The sequence below is a fragment of the Mastomys coucha genome, unplaced genomic scaffold, assembly GCF_008632895.1.
Source record: "Mastomys coucha isolate ucsf_1 unplaced genomic scaffold, UCSF_Mcou_1 pScaffold7, whole genome shotgun sequence".
NCBI classification, from domain to species: Eukaryota; Metazoa; Chordata; class Mammalia; order Rodentia; family Muridae; genus Mastomys; species Mastomys coucha.
The window spans coordinates 86,423,162-86,445,650 of NW_022196913.1; the positions used below are offsets into that span (position 1 = coordinate 86,423,162).

Genomic DNA, 22,489 nt, shown 5'->3' on the forward strand with positions numbered 1-22,489 from the left:
AAAAAGATTCGTTAAGGTTAGTTTACAAAGTTGGTTGGTAGGAATTTTGTTTGCTTGTTTCGCTACTTTCTCAGTTAATCAAACACACCTTTTTCAGGACAAATCCGGTAAAATTACAATTATCTTCAACATAGTTCTCATAATTTAACACTTTTGTTGACTTTTATTTTTTATATTTTAAAAATATTAAGTTAATGAAATGTGGTGGTATTCACCACCTTTTTATCCTAGCACTTGTAGACTTACACAGACAGATATCTGAGTTCTAGAGCACTCTGTTCTACATAGCTAGTTCAAGAACAGCCAGGGTTACACAGAGAAACCTTGTCTCAAAAACCAAACCATACAAACCAAATTCCTGAAATTAGAAATTTATTTTATATATTTGGAATCATATACATATGACTGTCATAAAGAATAGAACTAAAATTAGAATTTAAAAGCATACTAATTATAAATGTTAAATGGAGACAAATTATGTGTCAAAATAGATAAACTTTATTCCTTTGTTCTATCATTCATGTTTTAGAAAGTTTACTGTATTACGTTCATATTTATTTTTCTCTTAATGCCAATATTATAAAATATGAACTTACTAGGCATGTTTATGTGTATGATATATTTCCTTTTTCTATATTAGATTTTTTTAAAAAATGACATAATATGGTAGTTTAAATGAGAAGGGCCAACAGCGACTCATATATTTGAGTGCTTGTTGTGCAGTTGGTGGAATTGTTGGTAAAAATGAGGAAGTGTGGCCTTTTTGGAGGAGATATGTCATTGGAGGTGTACTTTCAGTTTTCAAAGGATTCACACAGTTCACAGCTCCCCTATCTAATCTCTCTGCTTCACAGTCATGTCTGGAGATGAGAGCTTTCAGTTTCTGCTCCATGCCATGGCTGCCGGCCTACTGCCACACTCCCTACCATAATGGTAACAGACTCACCCTTTGAAGCTGTGTACCAACAGCTTCAAGTAACACAACAAACTCTTTCTTCTATAATTTGACTTAAAGTGTCTTATCATAGCAATAACCAACTAAGACAACTTGCAGAAATGTATCATATAATTTAAATATTTGCATAGAATTTTAATTTTATAATTATTGTTTACAAGTTTTTGATATAAAGGTTATGATAATTTTGAAAGGGATTGTGAGATTTTCCTTATATTTCTGATTTATTGAAAAATAGCATAAATGATGGGTGAGGTCCACCACAAATACAGTGGGCTGGTAATATTGTCCTATTTTTGTCCTGTAAACAGGAGGAATGTTTTTGGATAAACAAGCTTAAAGACTTGTTTCTGTATATCAGAAAAGCAGATCTCCTAAGACAATTTCTGTTTACCAGAAACTTCCCTTTATCTGCCCAAGAAGTCAAACAATTTGGGCGAGGACATTTAAGAATTTAGGCCTGTATCAGCTTAAAGACCCCACCCTGCTGCAATATAAGATAAGCTGGCTTTTCTAACATTCTCTGTCTGAGGCCCCTGAAGGAGAGCCTCTACAGTCTGATCTCCAGGATCTTCCAAAGTGGTTCAGTTTAGTAGTTTCAATGTAGCCTTGCTTACTTGCTTATCTGCAGATTTAAGATTTTCTCCAAATCTTAGACTCCTCTGGAGATTTGCATTTCTTAAATTTCAAGTGTCTATTTTTTCCCCTCAAGCTAAATTGTCTGATTTTTCATAATTGTTCTAACCTATATTATTATTTTCTCATGTAGGAGTTGAGGATGATTCTTTCCTTTCATTTTCAAATGCACTTTTGCTACTATCAGGTTATGTGTACTGACTAGAGTCTTTTCATATCTTTTATTGATATTGTAAATTTTAAAATTGTTGGTTTTTTTTTTTCTGAGAGAGTAGGTCCACCAATTATTCTGTGAAGATTCTTCGAAAATTGGAAATTTCTTCAAATTTAAAGTATTCATCCAAATTTAAACATGTTGCACATATTAACTAAAGCTTGGTTTTTATTCAGCGAATGAATTTACTGAAGAATGGATTTATTTCTAACATTTGAAGATTTTAGTTTTTTTAATTTTGTTTTTGTTTTTTCTTGTTTGTTTTAGGGTTTTGTTTTGGTTTTTTGTTTGTTTGTTTTATTTTTGTTTTGATACTGAGTCTCACTACACATTGCCAACTGACTGATAGCTCACTGTGAAGACCAAGTTGGCCTCAAAATCACAGATATCTGCCTGCCTTAGCCTCTTGTGTGCTAGAATGAACATGTATCAGACACTCAGATTTAGATATTAAGTTTCTTTGCTGTCAACCTGGGCTTAAATGCTATTTTCAAAATGAGGCAGATTTTATTTTCCACTATATACAAATACAGCCTATTGGAATTTTTAGGATATATAACAAATTCTCTTCTATCCACATTAACCCAATCTTTCTCTACATAGAAGTGCTGAATTCAATTGCAGGAAGGACCTTTCTGCTCTCTGCACTTGTGTCTCATGTACTCTATAGCCTTCTATTCACTCTGTAGGCTCCTACAGCCTATTTACATTTAAAAAATCCATAGCAGGAAACATGAATGTAAGAAAGAGAAAGCCAGCAGTGTTAATGAATATCTATGAATAAGTAACAGTGGTCTCTATTTCTCATAAAGCTTTTCTGGCAGTACAAAGAACACATTGTGTTTTAGGTAATTGGAATTATATAGAAGTCTTTGTAGATAGATCTTCTGAAATTATTGGGACATAACTTGGACCCCCAGAGAATCCAAGTTATACAAATACCTTTCCATGTTAATTATCAATAGGGGCTTGTTTATCTGTCTTAAGCAAAACAACAACAGCGACAACAAAAAAAAAAAAAAGGAAAATTGAGGATTTAGTCTGAAATATATTTTGTTTGGTTGATTGATTTTATAAAAATCCACTTTTAGTTTTTTATGGGCAATAGTAATCAGCAGTAACTGATTCCTAAAGATAAAATGCTTACCCTAAAATATAACTCTGTGAGTTTTTAATGATCAATACTTTCATAGTCTCCAAATTTTCATTATGCCATGTAATATATAGTTATATATACTATGTTTACAGCCATAAATTTACAATCAAGTCATCTTGTTCAGTGGTTCTGCAAATCTTTTTTGTGGAAATACTGTCAAGGTGATCACAGATATTTTCCTTTAATATACCTACTTCTAACAAGATATAATTTATTTGATATATAAGGTATTATTATAGAATATGAATATTTGTATCTTAGATTTAAATTAATTATTTGAGCATGTATAAAATCTCTCAAGAGTCAAAACCTTCAAATAAATGATTAAAAAAAAAGATAAACACTTAGACGTGCGTGGTGGGATAAACAGATCAGAAATTTAAGGCCAGCCTTGATAATTGCAGAGTTCAAAGCTCAGCTGGGCTAGATGGCCCAGCTTGTTCTGGCCTTACTGGGACTGAGCTGAGGTAAAACCCAGAGTTGGACAAAGGCTAAAGAGTGAATGATCCCTGTCCTTATAGTCTTATGATTTGTGTTTTATTAAATGCTAGTTTATTTTCTCTTTAACTCTCTGTGTTTTATTAAGGGATGGAAATTTAACTCTTTCTTACATTTTGTGCTAAGATGAGGATTAGAAACTTAACTCTTTCTTATTATTTTATGCTTTAATAAGCACTGGAAACAACTCTTTCTTACTATTCTATGCTTAAATTAGCTTTGAGAACTTAATGCTTAATGCCTTAAAAAAAAAAGTGCTGGTCTTATACTCTGTAACTTTATTATTATTTGTGCTTAAATAAATGCTGATTTCTGGATATAAACCAGCAAGGAGTTAAGTGAAGGAGTCATTGCTAGTACTCCTTTCTCTGGTGAGTCAATCCAGAGTTCCTTGCTGGCCAGGTGAAGAGGCTCTTAACTCTTTTTGAACCAGAGAGAAAAGAAAGAGGAGAATTCACTCATACAAATGACACATACACCAAGTGAAGCAGAAATAACTATGTCTTAGTCAGAGTTTCTATTCCTGCACAAATATCATGACCATGAAGCAAGTTGGGGAGGAAAGGGTTTATTGAGCTTACACTTCCACATTGCTGTTGATCACTAGAGGAAGTCAGGACTGGAACTCAAGCAGGTAAGGAAGCAGGAGCTGATGCAGAGGCCATGGAGAGATGTTTCTTACTGGTTTGCTTCCCCTGGCTTGCTCAGCCTGCTCTCTTATAGACCCCAAGACTTCCAGCAGAGGGATGGCACCACCCACAAGGGGCCCTACCCCCTTGATCACTAATTGAGAAAATGCCCTACATCTGGATCTCAGGGAGGCACCTCCCCAACTGAAGCTCCCTTCTCTGTGGTAACTCCAGCCTGTGTCAAGTTGATACACAAAATCAGCCAGTACAAACTACACCATTTTTCTTTATTGCTTTCAGCTTTTTATAGCTTTTAGATAAAAAATTCTGTTTAATAAAGAATTACTTCATATATAAAATATTATATAAAACAGAAGTTTACAGAAGTATATCAATAACAAGTTCAAAGTAGTGCTTCATTCTGTAAGCTCATTATAAGTTTAAATTAACAATTTTTACAAGGCCTTAATTTTATCATAGTACACACCTGTGCCTTCATCCTTGGATCTGATCTATAATGAATGTTTTTCCTTGATCACAAGTTTGTCTCAAGCTTATTTCTCTTTTTAGTGTAATTGTGGAAGCTCATTGTATTCCTTATTATGAAGTATTTATTTTTTATTTATGTAGAGTGGGTGCATTCTATTCTTGATTCTAACATTTTACATCTTTCTAGCAAAACAACTAAAATCATCTCTTAAAACTTACTTCCTGAAATTATTTGAATCAAAGCATGAATATTATACAATTCACCTACATAGTATTAATTCATGAAAGTTAATCTTTATGCTGATCAGCAATAAATTCTGCTAATGCCTGGAAATCCTTAGGCTATTATAGTGACAAAAAAGGCATATTTGCTGCATGAAGCAATATTGAGATGAAGTCTCTTGGGAAGTTGTCTTTATGTGTTCACCCATCATAAACCATGTAAAAACAGTGGGCCACCTCCAGGAAGGTCACCTGCTAGCCTTAGCCTTTCCTAGATGGCTCCAGATACATTATTATTTTATTAAAAGTTACCCAACATTGGCTGAATAGTTATTTTATATTCTATATTTAGGTACCATTATATGTATAATATATTTTTTTCTTAATTTCAGTCAAGAAATATAAATATTTCTTTCAGAAAATAAATTTTAAGATGCATTTCAAAACATATTTTACAATATTATTTAATAAATAAATAAGGGAAAGAAAAAGGATTTGGGGGTAAAATGATCTTAGTTTCAGTTGATTGTACTGAACAGTAACAAGACCTCACAAGATATTCTCTATTTAGGAATATAGAATCAGAAGGTAGAAAGGAAATGGGGTTAAAATATTATTCCATTAAACTTGATATTTCAGGTATAAAATTTTACTAGTATTCATACACCTACTAAATCAAAGTGAAAGAGGATTATTGGATTAGAAAGATTTATTTTTTAAAGAGCATTATAGTAATCAGGTAATAATGTTGATCTTGCAAATAAAAATGTTTAAATACATTAACATGTATTTCTATGAAAGAATACGAACAAGAAGAAGTCAAAGCTGAGCTACCAAAGACAAATTGATATTAAATTAAGCATGGAGATATGCATACAACTATGAAAACTAACCAAAGCAATTGTGCCTTTTACTCAAAAGAAAATACATCTTTTTTAAAGAGATGATGAAATTACACCTGATCAGAAAGAACCAGATAGAGCATTGCTCTCAGACTGTGTTCCCTTACCATGTTCCTATTTTACATACAATAAAATCTTTTAAGTGTGTATTTTATTTAATATGGCCTGTTCATAAAAAGTAGCATAATTTTTCATACATTGTTTCAAGAAATGTATCTTATAAAGTCAAGTTTATGGAATTTACTGTCTAGACTTTCATTTGCTTTAAAAAAATCCAGTTCATTTGCTCGTATTACACAAGAAATAAATAGACCTTGATCTCATTTTGTTTCAATACTCAATCTAATCAGTGCCTGAAATCAGTCGATGTATGCAGAATCCCTTCATGAATCAGGTCAAGCTTCATTATGACAGCTTGTTCAATATCCCTCACAGCTCTTTCTGTGAGTCACCAGATGCCTTTAGTATTAGAAGACCTCTGCTTTCATTTTAAGAATTATAAAGTTATTTTTTTTTAATTTAATATGGTTTATGTGCACCACTGTATGCTTGATGTCCATAGAGGTCCGAAGAGTTTGTCTGTAACTCTGAAACTGGAATCAAAGGTTTTGGTGAGCCACAATGTAGATGGTGCATCTTCTGAAAAAAACAACAAATGCACTTAACCATAAAGGGATCTCTTCGGCCCATATTTTTAAGAATATAAGAAGTTAGGTTTCATATGAATCAAAGAATCAAAAGTAAATGTAAAAGAGTAAAAGACAGAAGAAGGTTAGGCATGTACCTTGAGTCACCTTTTGAACCTCCAAGTGTCTTCTTTTGCAGAAACCATGGTCATTTTCTTTTGAGTGATTTGAAAATGTAAACACATCCTACAAATATGGTGAATTAGCTTTCAAAGTTTAAATGTAAATGGAAGATTAATTATCCAATGGTTATCATGAAAATTATCTATCCTAACTCTAATGCTTTTTCCAAAGATAATATAAAACTGAATAGGGATTCAATTCTGTTTCAATTTAGTTATTTTTAGCTCAATGATATGAAATATTATGCTTCAGTAAGAAAACTGTGGTACAATGATTTATAGTTTAACAGTCTGATGATAGAACAGATTAAAGTTTCAGTGGATCCTTAATGTTCTATAACTAGTTACAGGTTCCTTCATCTTTCAACCAACATGGAAAGAGAATGACTATGGAATTTATCAGGTCTAGTGTGGTGGCATTACTGAGTCCTTTTGAATGAACAGATAGTAAAAGATTATTAGTGAATAGTTTGCAAAATTGACAGTTATGTGTGATGAACCAAAGAGAGCACTTACGGCCAGCAAAATGTTACACAACCAGCTTTCAAATATGGGGATTTTGTCCAAGTTACATGCAATTATAAGTTTTTAAAAGTAGTTCTTGTTGTTTTCAAAAGTTTAACAAACTTTCCTGGAAAGGGTTAGATAAATATTTAAGGCTTTTTGAGCCCCTAGTGTCCTTAGTACTTTTTTCTCAGTCTTGTTCTTGCATCAAAAAAGCAGATAATATGTAAATGAGTGAATATGGCTTTCTTCCAACAATATTTTATTTACAAAACCAGATGCCAGCTACATGCTCCCAGATGAGACAAGCAAGTCCCAGCTATTCAGAAATTTAAGGCAAGTAGATCACTTGATCTCAAGAGTCCAAGGCCATCCTAGGCAAATGTAAGGAGACTCCATACCCCTCATCTCTTTCAAAAAATTAAACCTGCCTCTGAGATTAATTAAACCTACTGAGATTGTGGCATTACCCCTACAAAATAGAATTATAACAGCCTCAAAGCATATATTGATGAAGATATTCAATGTCTAGAGAAATCTGTCTTCCATTTAGAAAGTAATGTTGGTTCCCTGGCATAGGTTGTATTACAAAATAGAAGAGGGCTAAATTTGGTATTTTTACAACAGGGAGGGCTATGTTCAGTGTTAAATGAGGAATGTTGTTTCTGTGTAAATCACTTCAGGGTGATTAGAGAGTCCCTAGCCAAAGTGTGAGTAAGTTTAGAGCTACATGAAAGAGAACAGGAAAATTCCAAAGGTTGCCATTGAGAGATTAAAATTAAGTTTTCAAGCTGTACTGTGGGAACTTAGCCGTTGGTTAGACTCAGTGGAAGGCCAGTTCCCAAGAACCTAGAAACAAGAGAACCAAGATGACCTGGCCTGAGAACCCAGAAACAACCTGGCCCCAAACAATTGCCAGGTGGCTAGCCCACCCCTGGACCCTAGCACGAGCCAGCACCAATCAGAAACCACCCAGTTCCTTCCCCTTACCCCAGTCTTCCCTTTTGCCCCAGCAACTACACAGAAATAAAAAGTTGCCTAAGACCTTGTTCGGGGCCAGACTCCTCTACCCCTGAGAGGGATATGACTCTCTCCCTAGCTAGCTGTAATAAAAAGCCTCTTGAAGATTGCATCAAGTCTGTGTCTTGGTATGTTGGGGTCATGATTTGAATGTGGGGTCCCTCTGGGAATCTTACACCACCACTCTCTTTCAATGTCTCCCATTGGTTAACCACCCTCATATTCACCTTGTCAAGACCCTTAATTGTTCTTTTGCTATTGTTGACTTTTGGACCCTAATATTGAACAAGATTATAGCCTTCATAAAGGAGAAAATAGGAGAATTACAACTGATGGTCCTATACCAAAAATATGAGACTCTGAGGACAGGACCTGAAGAATATGAGTTGGTTACCAAAGACCCCTTAGTGTAGCTCCAAGATTGGAGCTTGTACAAGAAAAAGAGGGGGGATGAGGGACCCTAAGGGCTTTTCCAGTCCCACACCCTTCTTTCAGCATCCCCCTCCTGCCTGGGGTCAAGGCTAGGCCAAGTTCCATTCTCCACCCACAGGAACATTCTTGAGTAAAAAATTCTCAGAAAAAACACAGAATATACTGACTGATAGTCACCTGACCTGGAAAGTCCTAGATAGATTTCAAATATATGTCATGCTTGCTAGCCAATAGATTGGGTATGCTTACCCAATAAGTTTGAACTGTAACCTTGCCGATGTAATCTCTGCCCCTAAAAAGTATAAAAACTGCTTATAATAGCCATTCAGGGTGGGTATGAGGGGTGGGTGTCACCTGCTAGTCACTTGCCTTGAGGGACTAATTGAAGTTTGATCCCAATGTCAGAAAATAAATATTTCACTTCTGCATTGATCTGCATCTTGGTGTCTCACTCAGGGGCATCCTCAAGTAAGTACCACTGACCAAGGGCATTTTACAAGACATTTGTAAATCAAACTGATACAGACCAGCATCTTTTCTCCCTACTGACTAGTTATCACACTACTAAAGAGATTCTCTATAGACTACTAGGAAAAGCAAGTCACTTACAGTCTTATCCACCTGTGAATTCTCCAAGGAATAGCTGCTGATGCAAATAGATTCATAGCTTCAATAGTAAGCCTATCTTGGGAGTAGCCATCTGCTTTCATATGGGATTTGAGATCTACTCTCTACAGGAACAAATGCATGCTGGTACTGCAAATATGCCCTCATACCCATATTTTATAGTTCTTGGATCTATGTGTGAAAGTACTATTATTTTGTTAGATTGACAGAATCAAACTGTTCTTTAAGTTGGTAATGTGTATACCACAGAAGAGTGTGTGCGGAGTATTCAGATACAAGCGCGGCATGTGTCTTTTACCCCCTCCCTAAGATTCAGAACTGATAGTGATAGAGTGGCCAGTATAACTTTAAGACCCAGAGGTCACTGAGCACTCAACTGAAACAATGGCTTCAGGACATGACAGAACCAGTGCACTTGTGAAATCACAGCAGTGATGGTGGCCTGAAGGGGATCGGTATAAGACGTTACATTCAGAAATGGGGAGTAGAGTAGTTCTCAAACCTCTAGCTTAGAAACTGTTGGCAGTCGATGGTGTCTGGACTAGGAGGATGCATTTTTCTTTTTGTTTTTATTTTTATTCCAGTGTTCTTTAAGGCTGTGCCTATTAGTAGGTTAAATATAGCCCCAATCAATGAATACATAGTCTGCATAAATGGAAATCAGTTGAGTTATTTAAAAAAATAGAAAAAGAGGAGGAAAGCAATTTTGCAGGGTATGGGAGAAACAGAATGGATTGGGTACAAAACTGAAAGATGAAGTAATTGTGATCAAAATACTTTGTGTGAAGTTCTCAAAAAAAATAATAAAAGTGTTATGTTTGTAAAAGTAAAGGATATCTAAGTGATTGATGAAGACACAGGCATTCACCTTTGTCATCTACACACATATGCATCTTTGTGGGTTAACATACACACACACATGTATAAAATACACCACACATAGACACACTAAAAAAAGTAAAAGACGGCTGAGCATAGTGGCATAGGCCCTTAATACCAGCACAAAGACAGGTAGATTTTTGTGAGTTTGAGGCAAACTAGGTCTACATTGTAATTTCCAGGGCAGCCAAAGATAAAGAAAGGTCCTATTTAAAAGAAAGAAAAGAAAAGAAAAGAAAGAAAGACATTCATCAGGATTTTCAGTTGTTTGTGATTGGGAAGCATGGAGCCATTTCTGCTAATCTTTTTACTACATTTTTAAGGAAGTCGCTATCATTAGCTTAGTTTACATCTTGTGTAGGAAATGAGATTTATATTACCATTTAAAACTATGATAAATAAAAATAAAATAGAATAGCAGATTGCCTCACAATCTCTGCTAGGCACTTTTTATCTAAAGAAACTTCATAAAGATCTGTGAAAATAGAAACAAATGGAAAAAGAGAAATAGTATTTCTAATTGTCATTCTGCTCTCGGATGGTGCATATTTATTGTTGGTTGTTTAAACCTTAGTATACTAAACACTTCCTATGAAAGTTAATGGGACTAAATCAATTCTCTGTTAGGCAAGTGAGGGCAAGGGAAGAAGCCATTGCTTATGACTACTGAGAAGAACAAACAGCAGAGTGTATTCCAGTCAGATCCAAAGCAATTAATTAAGGGGAGAGCAAAAAAGTGTAGTTTCTCATTTAGGTTTCTAAGACATAACTTCCCATTTATACCAACTGAGTTGTGTTATGATAGTACTCTAGTAATTAGAAAAGATACAAGATATTTTCCTGGAATTTCCAGGAGAGCAGCTTAAGGTATTGCGATGCTCCATAATATAGGTAGGAAAGTAACATTTATAAATGACTAATGAAGCAAGTGGTCATGAGGCATTCAGATGACATCTGGTATAACTCAGTGTCATATATTGAACAGACAAAAAATATTCATTAGGTTGTTGCTAGAAAGTATATAATGCCAAGAACTGGTTGGTATAAACTATATTTACATTTGGGAAAGTAGGGATATTAGTGATGTCTAACTACACTGGTGCCTGGACCTCCGCTTTAAATGAGCGCTTAGTAGCTACATCACCATATAGCCTGTAGCTTTCTTTATCCTACATCTCTCTTAACCTCATCCTCTCATGTAGTCACTCAATATTGGCCTCGATTTGGAAATCATATATATCCAAAATATTTTCCTTTTTTCATATTATTTTCATTGATTATTTTGGAGTGCTGCATAGTGAGCCCTGAACAAACTTATTCCCCAGTCCTCCTAGGTCTAGGCCTCCTTTCCCTCAACAATTGTGCTCCAAACCCCTAGATTGAGAAAAAGAAAACAAAACAAAACAAGTACAATTTGCTTTGCCCATAAAAACACTGGAAAATGGTCAAACTCCTGGTGGCCAGCCCCATATGTTAAAAACTGAGTCATTCCACACCAGAAGCCACCAATCGAACATTCTGCTTTTAAAAGGCATCATTATTACATAAAATACACTTTGTCCAAATAAGAAGTTTCATCTGGTATACATAAGTGAGGGATACATTTGAAGTATCATAAAAGGACATGACAGAATTATTTAAGAAACAGGTAAACAAGATTGGTAGGTGTCAGGAAGGATTTCTTGACATTTATCTTTAGTGATATTAATATTAGTGATGTTTATGTATTATATAGCTTAGGGGCTATATTTACATATCTCTTTTATGCTTTAATGTATTTCCATTAGCTTAAAATAAATCACTAAATCAATTGTATGCAAAGGCATTCAGTTAATAGTCACAGCTTTCACAAAACTTTTCCAATGCTATCAAAATGGAATATGTAAAAAAGGAAAAATTGTCATATATTTTAAAATACCAAATTTTTATTGAACGAGGTATTTTGCATAAAAGTTTCATTGTTTTGGTTATTGTCAAACAAATACTTAAATAAAATTTGTGATTTTTTTATCATAAAATTTATCCCAAAATTTGTGATTTTTATCATAAAAAAGCACTAGAAGCAAAATATTATTTCAAATGAAAGAACACTGGGAATGTTATGTATGAAAGGGTAAATGAACTTACATTTTATTACATGTGCAATTTATTAGTAAAGTATACTTAATGATCAAAATATATCACAGTAGTCCACTTACCTTAAGAACATCCCCTTGTGCTAAATGAAACGTTCTGGCTGAAATATTGATGCCTTTTCCTGCTTGGACCTGAAGACTGTAAATGCATTCGTGGTTGTTTTCATAGTTCAATGGGTAATTTGGAGAGAGGAGAATTCCCTCGTTATTTGTTGCAGATGCACCACATTCAGCTGTAGGTAAAACAGAATATTGAAGCACAGTTTAACAGAAGGTATTGCCTTTGCTTTATAATCTTGTTTATGGAGTGTAAATGCTTTGTATTTTACCTAGATCCTATTGTTTCTCAAATGACTAAGGGGAAGCCAGAACTACTGCACTGGAGAGGACACACCTACCTGTGGGAACTTATAGTGTATTACAAGATATTAACATAAGAGAGTATAAAATACAATGTATCTCAAAGAAATCACTTAAATATATGGGTTTATGATAAATGTGATAAGCTGATATTTTCAAATAGGTTTAACTATTAATGTTATCTTTTTTTATTTTTGCTTTTAAATGATTCTGTTCTCCCAATAACTCACATTTCTCTTTCAAGAAATTTAGAAACAAATACTGTATTTTTAAAAATGATACAATAGTTAAAATCTACCAAGTCATAATATAAGACATTAATTATGTTTGAGTTGCACAGCTGTTCTCAACTTAAGGCATTTCATAAAAGTGTATACAGAATTCTCGATCCTGTAGGTTACCTGGTACATGATGCACTGGGTGCTAAATTTTAGGAACTATGGGACTAAGATTCCTCAGCACATTAAACTAGGAAACGTGCAGTAATATTACAGGATCTAATAAGTCTATACTTTAAAAATAAACTTTAGAAATCTTTGCCTTTGAGTTCCTTTTTTTTTTTTACATTATCTAATTATTGACTTCATTATCATACCTTAGGGTAGATTTGAATGTTCAAAGGTTTTAACTAAAGAAGCAAAAACAAACCAGCAAGCCATTATTTCTTAGAAATAAGGTATTAAAATAATGTTTTGTGTGGTCAATATAAGTTGAAGACAAGGTGAAAGATAATGAACTGCTTTATATTTAAATGTTTTCACATTAAAAAATTAAGTTAAAAATCCATACTAATGAAGAACTTTAACTGTCAAGAAGAAGAAGAAGGAGGAGGAGGAGGAGGAAGAGGAGGAGGAAGAAGAGGAGGAAGAAGAGTAAAACTAATGATTTTTAGAATAATAAAAATGAACATCCCATCGAGTGCTTACAATCAACCAGCCGAGAGGAGAGGCTGATCATTGTATTTTTGCAAGGTGCTCAAAGCTAGAGACAGAGAAAAACTGCTTCCTATATTGTTTGTAATGATTTTTATTTTAATGTTGTGCAAATGTATTCAAAGTGTAAGTGCTCTGTGTGTTTTCCTACATACATCCTTAGTAGCCTAATGAGTTTACGGATGATAAAATGACAAATCTAAACTTTAAGACAACATGGGTGCAAAGTGGTTAGATCTTTTGTTTTCCTGAAATTGATCACCGTTGGTAGTTCATTTCAGGAAAAACCTTTCACAACTCTAGTTTCGCAAGTTGAAATTTTTTCTCCATTATACAGGCAACTTTGAACTAAGGAGAACATGAATATGTAGAGCACCTCATAAAGTCATGCATCCTTCTTGAAGAGAAGAATCATTGGCCATTTAAACTACTTCGTCTTGTATCTAACTTATGAGAAACTTTTTTCTTTTTTTTTTAAGTTATTTTCTTTATTTACATGTCATAGGGTTTCTCCTTTCCCAGTTTCCCCTCCAAAAAACAAACAAACAAACAAAAACAACAAGAACTAACCCCTGTTGCCTCCCCACTCCCCATGCTTGCCACTCTACCCTCTCCCACTTATTGGCCCTGTCATTCCCCTACACTGGGGGAATGACACAGAATCTTTACAGGGCCAAGGGCCTCTCCTCCCATTGATGATGAACTTTGCAATCCTCTACTATACACATGGTGACAGAACAATCAGTCCCACCATGTATAGTCCTTAGTTGGTGGTTGAGTCCCTGGGAGCTCTGAGGGTACTAGTTAGTTCAAATTGTTGTTCATCCTTAGGGGCTGCAAACCCTTCAGTTCCCTTGGTCCTTTCTCTAACTCCATCATTGGGGACCCTGTACTCAGTTCAAAAGATGGTTGTGAGCCTCTACATCTGTATTATGAGAACCTTTTAGTACATAAGACCTAATATGTAAGTGTGAGTATGAATGTGTGTATGTGTGTGTGTGTGTGTGTGTGTGCACGTGTGTGTGTGTGTTAGATTATCTGCAACACTTATCATTTCTAGGAGCATAAATTATGAAGATATTTTAGATGCAAATAATGTTACTTCTATTTAGTATCCAGGTTTTAAACTCTAAAGACTTGGATACAAAATTAGTCCATTTTGCCCTAGTTATAATGCTTAGATAAATAATTAATTATTACCATTATATTTTATTCTTATAGTAATAATAATAAATAATATATTTTTTCATAGACATATTTTTTATTTACATCAATGTAAAAGTTAAATGTAAATTTAAATCTATAAATCATGATATATATTATACTAAATACTTATTGCTTATTAGGAATACAAAATCTAATTAACTAATATGAACATTTTAAGTATAACAACTATATATTTGGCTTCGTAACACCTACATTAGAAAAATAAAATAATGGAGTTTGTTATATTTTTTTCTCACCCAGAATTGAAGAATTATGACAAAGTATAGAAGTGTATCTATTTTAAAAAGTCAAACCATTTTTCTTACTGTTAAATGATAGATGAATTATAAAGCTTCCTTTCTCTAATGAGAACTTAAAACTGACACTTTAAATTACAAAATTTAAAATAGGGATTGGCTTAATTTGGTGAATATTAAGGAAATATTATTAGAAAAATAAACAGGCTTTTGTTGACCTTCATAGAATATACAATTCTTATTCTGAACATTGTATCTGTTGATGATTTTTTTAGGGAAAACATCTCTATTAATATAGCATATTTTACTTCAGCCTACAGATTTAGAAATATAGTTACTTGCTGAACATAAACCTAACATGGTGATAAATATAGCTCAAGCTGGATTGGTGTAGAAGAGATATATGTGCTGACATCTGGTGATAAGAGTGGCTGCTGGAGTGATAAGCTCACTAAGCAGTGAATCCCATAGAACTTCGATTTTTCTTGCTTACAGAAAAGCAGGCAAACCCTTGCGTCATTAATCTCCATTACCATGGTAGGAAAATCTGGGCACGACCTATTTAGTATACACAGTCACATATTTTCAGGTGAATTAGCAAAATGATATTGACAATTTGGCTGCAAAAAATTGAAAAAATGTCTGTGATCTTAAAAGATATTATTAGAAAATTCTGTAGTATATGGTAGCCATTTAGTGCAAGATACATAACAGTTTCTCAGATATCAATTATTTAGTGAGGTACCATTGAATTGAAATTTGTATTAATATAATTGATTTTTCTTAAGGAGCATTTCTAATATGCTTTTTAGCTCTAGCTGTATTAATATTATTTATAAGAAATCTTTAGACAATCAATCACAAAATTTTCTCTCAAGTATTTTAATCCCTAGATTCTTAGTTAAATTTAGAATACAGAGATGCGTATTAACTCTTTATGTCTCTAAAGATAATATGAGAATCTTATTTTTTCCTTTTAGATTGTTTACTCTCTTATTGTTTTATAGGCAACAATGGGACTTAATCTATACAATTGCAAATGTGTGTGAAACTGTTTTGTATGTGTGTGTGTGTGTGTGTGTTTGTATCTTCTTTTATCAATAAACCAAGAGGCTTTAAATATATTTTTGTTATTCTATGAGGATCTTTTATAATGTATTTTGATTATATTTGCTCTTCATCTCCTTACTTTTCAAAATTCAACTTCTACCTCCTCAGCTCCTTCCAATCTCCTGTCTTTTTGGTTTTAACCACTTGGTCCAAATTATCCTTCTTATGTATTCATGGGTTTTGAACAATTAAAAGAGATTTAAGGATAATGTATATAAACTACTTTGAGATTTAAATTTTTTCCCTAAAAATCCAATTAATTGATAATAATAAGCAGTGCTATGATACTTTTTTGTGAATTGCTCACATATTTGAAGACCATTCATTCAAAACCTCACCTTTCTTTCTACAAGAACCTAGCACTGTCTTTGTTGACTCATTGTGAAATATTACTAACAGCAGTACCTATGACCATAGCACAAAGGAGGTTTAGTATGAGATCCTGTATAAAAAGCCAAGATAAAATAAAATAATTATCAATAACTATAGCTATATGGCTAGGCATATTAAATCTTAAGATTAGGTCTTTATTTTTGTTTGATAGGAACTGTAGAAAAATGTACACACATGTTCTGGTATGTGTATTAATATGAGATTTGAAGTATGACACATTTCTGTAATGATCTGGGCTGGCAGAAATGTGGAGAGTACATATTTTAGGGTCCTAAATGTGATCAAGCCTGACCACATGAGTTCAGTCTCTCAGACACCCAGTGAAAGAGAACTAACTCTTGCAGATTGTCCTCTGTTCTTCAAATGTCATAGCACATGCTTGTTCATGTATACATAATAAAAATATATTGACTTCTTAAAGAAAGGATATATTTTATATGCATAGTAAAAACAAGAAAGTTGTTTTAGTTCCACTATTTTTGATATGAGTCTAAGAAATGGTTACGAAGATCATCAAAATTTATGCAGAGAAATTTTCAGAAAGAATTACTATGGGAAATAAAATACAAAATATTGAATCTGGATGCAATAGTTAAGATAGGTGGCAGCTGACATACCATTCTAAAGCATTTGAATGTTTTCTATGTGGGGCCTAAGGTAGATCTTTAATCATAGAGTATTTTCTAATCATAGAGTTTAAAGCAGAAAAAAATTAAAGTAAAAACAGGTATCAGTTTGAGAAGCCCATTCAGCAGCTCTGTGTGAGAATGAATTGTGGCCTTGGATTTCCCATGGGTAGAAAAACCGCAAGAAAATTTTTGGGGGGAATCGGGTAAGAGATGGTGAGAGCATGAATTACAGCTCAGGAGAAAGAGAACATGAGGAAATAGAAGTTTCAGAATTTAAAGAATAGTTGTTGTGGATGGGAGAAAGAAAGCCAGCGAGAATGGTTGAGAAGGAGTGACTCTGAGTAGATATTGAACATAAAACTCTGTATGTACTGTATGTGAGGTGGAGAAGTTTGTTAAAAAGCTATGGATGTACTTATACTTATGAAGTTGATAGTTCTGGCAATAGACAAAATATTTGATGGATACTGATTGAGAAGAAAGAAAATATATATATATGATTATTCAATATAAAGCAATATCTAATATTTTTCATATCCTACAATTGTAAAAATACTTTTCTTTATATTTGGAAAGACCAGGAAATACTAAGTTAGTAAGAAGGCATAAACAAAATAGGAGATTATGTTTTCTTGATATAAAAATATAATAAGTAGCACTGGTCAAAGGCATGATGAACATACATTACCTTATCTACAAATAGGATTACTTTAAATATTATATGCCCCCATATTTAAAGTGGTTAAAACATTTAATCAGCCGATAGTATTTGAAGTGTTTACTATATACATTTGAAATGTTTACTATATACATTTGAACTATTTACTATATACATTTGAACTATTTACTATATACATTTGAAGTGTTTACTATATACATTTGAAGTGTTCACTATATACATTTTAGATGTGCTTTCTATGAGTTTCTCACTGAAACAAGCTTGTATTTTCTAAAGAAAATCTGATGCTAGCTGTGGCTACATGAGTCACCCAGGAACATGAACAGGATATTATCCTGACCCCAGACACTTAAGCATTTCATATTTCTACCCAGAAATGGACAGAATATACAGCCTTCCAGTGCAAAGGCTCCACTTTTCGCAGTAAGCTAGTAACTGAGAAAGATCACTCTGCGACAAATCCGTCAGTGTAAGAGAACAGAGAGGAAAGCTTCGGGGGGCAGTTATTCCTCATGGCTAGAGAGAATTGCAGCGATAGGGCACTAGGTTGCTAGTACTTTGAAGAAAGTGAAGAATTACCACTGGACTGAGGACAAGGGGACCATTATTTGTTCAGAAGAAAATTCCATTTGTGGACATTAATTTTTCACTTCATTGAAGGGAATGTAATTTAGTTTTCTTTAGTCCAAAGTGTATTTTTATGCAGTATTATTTTGTAACAGTCTCAGCTCCATGGAAACCCTTTTCCTCTGCAATGAGTTGATTATATACTTACAATAAAATGTAATCTTATTTCATAGATGAGATGGTCAAAACATGTTTCTTTCTTTATAGATTAAAATGCACCTCTCATATTAAACATATATTAGTAAAGTTTACTGATGGGTCATATAAATAAAGGACATAGAAGCAAGAAGAGCTTGTTTTACATGTATTTATTTTGTATGTTGCATATGTGTTCATGGGCATGCACAAGCCATATTATAGGCATGTGGGAGTGAAGAGGGAAACTTTCAGAGAGAATTGGGTCTCCCTTCCCATCATGAGGCCTCCACAGCGTAAATTCAGGTGATAAGTCTTCTGAGTGGGCACAAGAGTCTTACCTACTAAGCTATCTTGTTTTATATATGTATATTTTCCCCTCTGTTCCCATATTAATACAAGGGGTGTCATATGTAAACACTACTATGTTTGCTTAAGTGTGTGTTTGTGTATATGCATGTGTATATGTGCTTTATTTTTGTTTTGTTTGTTTGTTTGCTTTGTGTTGTGCTATGTTGAAGTCTGTTATTATTAGGGAAGGAATGCAGGGTTTCCTGTCAGGCCAACAGTGTACCACTGTAGTTGAAATGTAGTTTCATATATTTGAATGGGTGATCACAGTTGGCAAAATTGTTTTGGAAGGTCTGGCAGTGGTGGCACACACCTTTAATCCCAGCACTTGGGAGGCAGAAGCAGGTGGATTTCTGAGTTCGAGGCCAGCCTGGTCTACAGAGTGAGTTCCAGGACAACCAGGGCTATACAGAGAAACCCTGTCTTGAAACACACACACACACACACACACACACACACACACACACACAAAAATTGTTTCGGAAGAGATGTGTCACTCCAGATAGACTTTAGAATTTCAAGAGCCCCAGCCATTCTGAAGTTTCTCTTTCTGTTTTGTCTATGTGGATCTGATGTTAACTATCATCTACAAATTAAGTACCATGCCTGTCTGCCTGCTGCCATGTTACCTAAGCCATGATGGTAATGGACTCCAATTTCCTGTTGATGGACTTCCAAATTAAATGTTTTCTAAATTGTTAGATCTATATCAATATAATTGTTTTTCCAAGACTCATAGAATATCATGGTAAAAAGGCAAAAAATATGGTAAATGACAAAGATTTGGCACATGAATATGAAACAATGTCTTTTGGACAGGGGAGGGATTTAGGACTCATGAATTCACAGAAGCTATGGTTCCAGTAACAATATTGGAACATGATCAAGCTAATAAACATTCTAGTGTGGATGGCAGAGGTGGTCGGTCATATGTACTGACCCTAGTTATGGAGTTATTGTAAGTTTATGGGTGCTGAAGAAAAGAAATCCAAGTACCTTCAGACAAGAAGCCTGCGGTAGGTTTCCTGTGCTTCAGTTGATACCCCTACACTCCTGAGCATACTTTAAGTGATGATTAAACTCAATGGATTATAAATAGACAAATGAAAAAAAGAGTAAGTAAGCTAATAAGAAGAGCTCATGAAGTTTACGGGAAGGTAGAGGAGAGGGGTCAGGAGGTGGAGGCAGTAAGGACTGAGAGATTGATGTGATCAATATATATCAAACACATGTATAAAACTCTGAATGTCTAAATATATTTTAATTGAATGACCTTTTAAAAGAAAAAATTAGAGCACCTCTGAGCTCATGATTGTTTTCCTATGGAAAGTATTAGCTAGCTATGTAAGTGCCTACTTTTCCTAGCAGGCACGGGAGACTGTTGGAATAACTGATTAAAATCTTTTCCTGTTTATAATACTGGAGCTGATTTCATTGGGTGGTACAGAGAGGCTGAAGCCACAAAACTCAAACAAAACAAGTGAGATTCTGTGGAATTTAGTAATATAATTTCTGAACTAACTATTCCAGTGATATAACCCATAAGCTCTACGGTTTTGATTGGAACTATTGATTCTCTCCAACACCTAAATAACCCAAACAGAAAATCAGTTAGATAATATACTTTCACTTTTCTATAGACCAAATATACTTAGCAGGTATATAAAAAGTATCTGAAAGGTCCAGGATACTGTTCCTTAGGGCACACTGAGAATTCTATGAGATAAATTACATATTAGGCTCAAAGAATGTCTTAGCAAACATTGAATGTTTATAATCACATTATATTATTTTTCCAGGGAAAATATTTAGTAAAACTTAGCATCCTTTTTGATGTAATAACAGTAGTAACAACCACAAATTTCTTCATCCTTTATGCATAGAAGTATTACAACCAAAAAAATTTAAGTCAATGGCTGATTGGACAACAGTGTCATGAAATAAGAAATCAATAATAGGATGAAAATGGGAACATTTATCAACACATTAAAGTTAAACATAGTTGTAATAGTGAGTAAAAGATTGATTTCAAAGCAAATCTAACATTTTTCCAAATTTCCAAAGTTTTCTTTATGGATTCATCTATTAATTTATACTTAGACTACCTTGAACCAACTAGAATATGGTAAATATTGATGCAGAAGCATTAACTAAAGCTGCCTCTTACATATATTAATTCATTGTCATTATGTATACACATAGGAGAAGGATTGCTGGATTATGATGGTTCTGTTTTTAGGAATGTTCAAATGGTTTTCCAGGAAGGGTGCACTGATTTGCATTCCCACCAGCAGTATGTAGGTGTTTCTACATTCTCAAAAACACTGGTTTATTATTATTATTATTATTATTTTGATAATACTTGATTCTCATGACAGCTGAAAAATTCTGTCTATTCTTACTATTGAAACACACACTGTGAATGAGTTGTGTCATATTTAAGTTATGTACAGTAATTTGCTTATAAATGACTTATTGAAACAAAATCTGTAAATATTCATTAGATAAAAGGATGTGCACATACACATGTTTATATATATATACGCATGTATGTATATATATATATATATATGTACTTTTAGAATAATATATATACTTTCATCTAGATACAGGGAAATATGAGCACATATGTATCAATGGGTTAAAAATCCTCGAATCCTAGAGTTACTGGACATATTGTATTAACATGTATAGCTAAAATTTACCAAAGTTGAACCACATGAAATGGAAAACAAGTATCTGAAGCACACGTGTGTGAATACTATACAGTACCCAACAACCATGTGATATTATACATGAATTTAAAATTATTAGAATTACCTCTTGAGTGATATGAACAAGAAATTATAGATGACGTTAACATAGGGAATGCAAAAGAAAAACAAATGAAGATGTGAAGGAAAAATCCATATAGGAATAGCAGAAAAAAAATCTCAAATGAGCAACATTCCTTTACCCATGAGGAAAAATGCATAAAGAAAACAATAATTAAAACTAGTCTAGATAAGTATCTAAGATAAAAATGAATGAAATAGACAACGGAGACAAAAAAATGATTCAAAATGCTAAGGGTTGATTTCTAAAATATACAACTTTGAAAGAACTTCAGTTAAACTCTGAAGTAATGAACACTTCAAATAGCATTGAAAACACTAGGATCTGCATTACTCCTGTTAGTATAGAAATATGAAGAATCATGAGATTCCGATAACAAATATATTTTAAAAACAACAAAGCTAGAAATAGGTATAAATTAATGGCATAAATATTGTTAAAACTTAGGTGTAAAGTAATGAAAATCTAAGCTATGCCAGTGATGAACAGCTTTGATCCCAGTACTTGAGAGGCTGAGGAGGTGGATTCCTTGTTTGTGGTCAACTTGGTCTACATAGTAAATTCCACACTCTCCCTAGGTTATTGTAGGCTGTGTCAAACTGACCTTAAAACAAGACTCAGGAATTCGTTTCAAGACACAATCTTTATCAGACTCATGGATTTTAATATGCTGGTGCAATTCAACCTTCGCATATCCCTTTCCTACTAATCTAGCATTGTTTGTTGGCAACAGCACATATGTAATGATTAGTGTTCTCACTGCAAATGCTAGTTAATGAAATTAAATTCAGAAGGTGTCTTGGATGAGAGTGCATTCGAAGTGGAAAATGTGTTAAGATAAAAAATAAATGTTTACTTAAGCAGCAGAA

At 33.7% G+C, this 22,489-nt stretch overlaps 1 protein-coding gene across 6 annotated transcripts in view; it reads right to left on the minus strand.

Moving 5' to 3' along the window:
- Csmd3 (CUB and Sushi multiple domains 3) overlaps positions 1-22,489 on the minus strand; it is a 1,179,548-nt gene that overhangs the window by 337,587 nt on the left and 819,472 nt on the right. For all 6 annotated transcript variants that reach the window (XM_031358937.1, XM_031358936.1, XM_031358940.1 and 3 more), the window contains one exon: positions 12,170-12,339. In XM_031358937.1, coding sequence (XP_031214797.1) covers positions 12,170-12,339 — 170 coding nt within the window. The remainder of the gene's footprint in view (positions 1-12,169; positions 12,340-22,489) is intronic.